This window comes from Silene latifolia, chromosome Y, assembly GCF_048544455.1.
Source record: "Silene latifolia isolate original U9 population chromosome Y, ASM4854445v1, whole genome shotgun sequence".
In the NCBI taxonomy this organism is placed as follows: domain Eukaryota; kingdom Viridiplantae; phylum Streptophyta; class Magnoliopsida; order Caryophyllales; family Caryophyllaceae; genus Silene; species Silene latifolia.
In genome coordinates, this window is record NC_133538.1 from 398,436,234 (window position 1) to 398,441,606 (window position 5,373).

The window sequence follows — 5,373 nt, forward strand, 5'->3', positions numbered from 1 at the left end:
CAACAATATACTATCAACAATCACCAAAACCAATTCGACATTATAATTAATCAACAATCTCCAATACACTATGTAACCAATACTGAGTAGGGAAACCCTACCTGGAATGAAAATACCACAGATGGTCTAGTGGCTAATCAGAATCTCTCCTCGGCGAAACCTCCTCCTATAACACGTATACATACAATTACTACTAGAATCATACAAATCACCCAAAAACCTCCAACATTACCCAATTAGGGTTAAACCAAAATTAACGAAACATTATGAAAGTTATATAAAAAGCTTACCCTCGACACAACGATCATAACGTAAAGAACGAGACAATCCGAAACTCCTAGGCTTGGGATTTGTTAACAATGCAAAGAACACGAACTATGTAACTTCTCTTTTTCTCGAAAAGGTTTTTAGAAAGGTTAACAGTGATTAAGAATACTGACCGCCACCCTTTTATATTAATCTCGCATCATTAACAAAACCCGGCTAAACAACCCGTAAAAACACACTTACTCGATCGAGTAAGTGACTTACTCGATCGAGTGACCCTTACTCTATCGAGTCCCCAACTTACTCGATCCAGTACCCTACAGGCAGTCTACTATTTTGAGTAAAAAACTACTTACTCGATAGAGTAAGCCCCATTCGATAGAGTACCCAAGACACATAAAATCGTAGTAGTATAATATCCAGAGGGTTTGTTGAGACAATATTGAACCCCATTTAAGTGAACTGGATTGACATAGTATTCGCCCCGAGTTACTTATAGGAGGTGACGTCTCGAGGTAACTAGAGTGTGACGCGATTGATGGCAAGTTCAACTGCCCTTTGGTCATATGGGATAACTAGTCGATCACATAGACAAACTGTATGGGACACTTTGTCGGGCAGTGACCGCTTATGGAGTTCTGGAAATTCATAAAGCCTGGTCATGGCGAGAGCTACTATAGTATTCTTATGAGTCAATTATTTTGACTACAGACTATTCGCCCGAGTTGGCACAAGTTTCTGATTAGCTTAGATTTATACTCTACGACTATCGTATCTGAAGTCAAATGACTATATTTTGGGTCATGATGAACTATGGGTATAAGAAGGGAATAGTGCGATAGGAATTGTCCACCGCCTTGTCAGGGTTGTTTGAAATCTCAGGGCCACTCGAGGAGTGGTGAACTGAAAATGTGTGGCCACGCTCGGAAGGTATCTACGGTAGATAGTTCCAGTCAGACAGTTACTCTCCAGATCGAAAAAACCACTCAAGATATGATCAAATGCAAGTATGACCTGCAAGACACCTTGCATTGAGTGGGAGATGATGTAATAGGACAAGAGAATTGGTGACGCACACTTGTCTCGGACAAGTGGGAGATTGTTGGAGTAAGTGTCCTCAACAATAGTGCGATCAATGTTTAAATCTCACGATAAGAATATGCAACGGATGATTTAATTATATAGTCAACTGATCAACATTAATCGGTAATGATTGGCTAACTAGAGTGTGACATTACTGTCATTTGACGGTGGTGATCAGTTGATCCCTTAAGGTCACACCTATAGGACAATTCCCTTAATAGATAAGTTAGTTAATTGTATATCGATACAAGTTAATTAACTCCTTAAAATTGAACAATTTGTTTTGTGAGTGAGAATAAGTATCTTATTGTAATTTGATTCATTTTAGTAATTAAAAGATTTTATTACTAAAATTGATTATTGTTTATGAAACAATTAAAATAAGAATGATTGATTAATTATAATTGTAAAATGTTGTGAATTATATTTATATGACCCATTTTAAATACTTGTAATCATGAATTACTAGTTAAATTGTCACATGTAATTTATTTGTTATAAAATGATACTTAAGGGGTTAAATATGCATTAAAATACATATGGGCATGGTGTGTGACACATGACCTACGTATTTACATTTGAAAAAACACAAACTTAAAATGGAGTCCATTTTATCACTAGAGGCCGAAAAATAGAGGGTCTAATGAGTTAGTGGATGGTTTATTTTAATAATAAAATAGACATCATGATTACCTACACTAACTAGCCTTCACCCTACATTTTATGGGTAAGACTAAGGCCATGCATTGGCGATTCCTACCCCCTCCTACCCGCCCTCCTAAGGACAAAAGAGAGCCTCTTTTGCTCTTATTATTCATTCAATCATCTTTTAGGTTTTGTCATTAAAAACCTCTCTTATTCTCTCTAAAAATAGTTTTTAGATCTCACAAAATTGTTCAACCAAATTCTAATATCACATTATATTATTACTTGAGTAGTAATACAAATATTATTAGAATCTTTAAGGATAGCTACTATATTAATATAGTTAATTAATATATTAGTATTAAGGGTTTTGTTTTGGGTGCAACAAGAGGAGAATCTCTACACTTGAGATTTGTTTTGGAGGATCATCCATAATCTTTAAGCTCAAGAACAAATAAGGAAGGTGTCCTTATTTGTGCCCAAAATTTTGAACCATTACAATGTAAGGAACATTGTTTTCTTCTTTATCTCCTCTTTTTGTTATTTATGTACTAGATCTTGAATGACTAAAGTTAAAGTGTTAATTAGTCCACCATTAGAAATGTCTAATAATAGGTATATGAACCTAACAGATGATTGCGGAGTGTTTACCATGAGACATATGGAAACGTTAATGGGTGATCCAAAATGGAAATGTGTTCTTAAAAAGAATGACGTAAGGGTTCATTTATTTAGTTTTGCTTATATTTTGTTGACTAAGTATTTCAAATATTGAAAATAGTTTTATTCAAACTATTCTATACATATAGGTTGCAACACTTTCCAAGCTGAGAGACAAATACGTTTCGACTTTGCTTCTTTTCGATGGGAACGAATTGTCTAAAGAAATTCTTATTCGAGCAAAACAACATCAGAACCAGGTTCAAGGACTCGAGAAAGATGGTGAAAAATGTGTTGATGATTCTAATGAAGCATAATCCCTAGTTTCGGCACAATATGAATTTAATATCTTTTGTTAGCACATGTTATCACATACCCTATGGTACTACACTACTGTATACACTATGTGAAAGGTGGCCACAACCATTTAATCATGTAATGTACGAATGATTTTTAAGAAAATTTCTCAAGCATTTGGTGTTAAACCAATTTCTTTGTTTTGTTTGGTATCTGAAAATTACATAGTTCATGAAATGAATCCCTCAAAAGTCCTTGTTACTAACTGAATTGTACTCCCATCATTTGTTAGAATGAACGTGGGGTATTCTGAACCTATAGCACAAATTTTCAAAATCTTTCATACATAAGTTCTGAACCTTTCATGTATATATCATAATGTGTAATGTGTCTTTGGAGAATAAAACTATACATGTAATATATATGATTAAAAGCAATTTAGAGTCATAAATCATCTGTAGAACATCAATTAAAATTATCCAAAGCTTTTAGAACTCTTGTTTGGCCATTGATAATCAATCTTCATCCTGTGAATCTGACTCTTGTGAATATGATTCTTCAACCTTTTTAGAACATGTTCTTGAGTTGTGACCTTTTCTCCCACAAGTCTGGCATACTCTTTGTTTTTTCCCGCTTTTCTCCAGTGCTTTTAGAACGCTTGACTGAATTCGCTTCCCACTCCCCTTATTATGTGATTTTTGTGGAACTTGGATGTTTATCTCTTTAGGAATGTTGCACCCAACATACCTCTCCACTTCCGACATTGTGTTCAGTAGTGTTGGCTCGTTGCTTCGGCGTTGCTTTATCTCCATTTTGAGTTCTCTAAGTTTATCTATTAACATTTGTATGTCTTGGTCATTTTCTTCTGCAAGGCTTACACAAGAGTACATTTCTTTTCAAAGCTCATTTGTCTGATTACCCAACATCCTCCATTTTGTTGCCATGTTTATCAAAGACGGGCTTCATCAACGCATTCTTCGTCCATCTATTAACAATATATTTGTCCGGAATCCTCCTTATGTTCTTATGCTTTAAGACCCATATGACATGCTTACATAACATACCCATTCGTTGATACAAACAACAACTACAAGTGACTTCTTCTCTACTTGCTGTACATGCAACTTCCCATGTCTTTCTTTCTCACTCTATGTCGTTGATAATGTATACCTATGTGCCATCCGTAATATGTACGTCCACCATGCCACAATTGTACACTGCTGCCTATAACTCATTGTGGAAATCCTTAAAAGTTGCATGCGTGTAAATTTCTCAAGCGTGTTTTTCTAATTGAACAGGAGTTTTCAGTGGAGATGTTGAGCGTTTATTTTCCGAGTTCAGTTTTGATTGTTTGTGGCGTTGAGCATCCATTGCACTCTCAAAAGACATCCAGAATTCAACAAGAGTCGCATGAGGTGTAAGAAAACGATCAAAGAAACTATTTTCACTCTCTGATCTTGATGTCACCCTCATAATACCCGCCATAAATATTTCTCTAAAATATGCAGGAACCCAATCTTCTTTTATTTCGTAGAGAGACGAGAACCAAGGATGGTCTACCAAATCATAATAAATCATGATATTAGCGCAAGCTTCTTCAAATTCATCAGGTTCACAATGATTGTTCCAAACGCATGCATTTAAACGCTTCTTGAAATCCTCATCTTGCCATAAATACGCATCAACTTTTTCACGAAGTTTCTTCATAATATGCCACATGCATAACCTGTGAGATGTATCTGGAAATACTTCTTCAATTGCTGGTTTCATAGAAGGACATTGATCAGTTATAATTGCTTTAGGTGCACAACCCCCCATTTCATCAAGAAATGCTTTGAAACGCCATGTGTATGCTTCAATGCTCTCGTGTGATAGTAGCCCCGCTCCTACTGTTATACACCTTTTATGTTGATCAACAGCAGCAAATGGAACAAAAACCATGTTGTACTTTTTTGTATGAAAGGTGGAGTCAATCGAAAGCATGTCACCAAATAAAGCATAGTTTTTCCTAGATATGGTGTCTGCCAAAAACAGCCCTGATCGACATTGTTTTTCATCAACTTCGAAGTTCAAATAAAACGTGCTACACGTCTCTTTTTTTTGAGTAAAATTATCTACCAACATATGTGCATCAGACAAACCAATGTATTGTTTCATATCTCTCACAAAGTTCTTGAAATCAGTCTCGGTAGCACCAACATTACTATAACCTCCCGACAACTCTTTCCAACCTCTAAATGCTATTACTGGCCCCATCTTTAACCGTGCCGCTTTTACAACAAAGGTCTTCTGAATCGATGTCATTTTCCTATTTTCTTTCATAAACAACATTGATGATGGTGATGCTAGAATATGGTTGTGTCCTTCATGGAATCCAGTAACCTTATACTTTCCATCTACTTGCAGCGAAAATTGTACCAT

At 35.7% G+C, this 5,373-nt stretch overlaps 1 protein-coding gene across 1 annotated transcript; it reads right to left on the minus strand.

The window, feature by feature from the left end:
* Window positions 1-4,224: 4,224 nt before the first annotated feature.
* LOC141632169 (protein FAR1-RELATED SEQUENCE 5-like) lies at window positions 4,225-5,373 on the minus strand. The gene has a single exon (XM_074444741.1). The coding sequence runs from the start codon at window positions 5,371-5,373 to the stop codon at window positions 4,225-4,227; it is 1,149 nt and encodes a 382-aa protein (XP_074300842.1).

Bases quoted from the DNA above. Each gene is read 5' to 3' on its own strand.
- LOC141632169 (XM_074444741.1), bottom strand. From the start codon at position 5,373: ATGGTACAATTTTCGCTGCAAGTAGATGGAAAGTATAAGGTTACTGGA.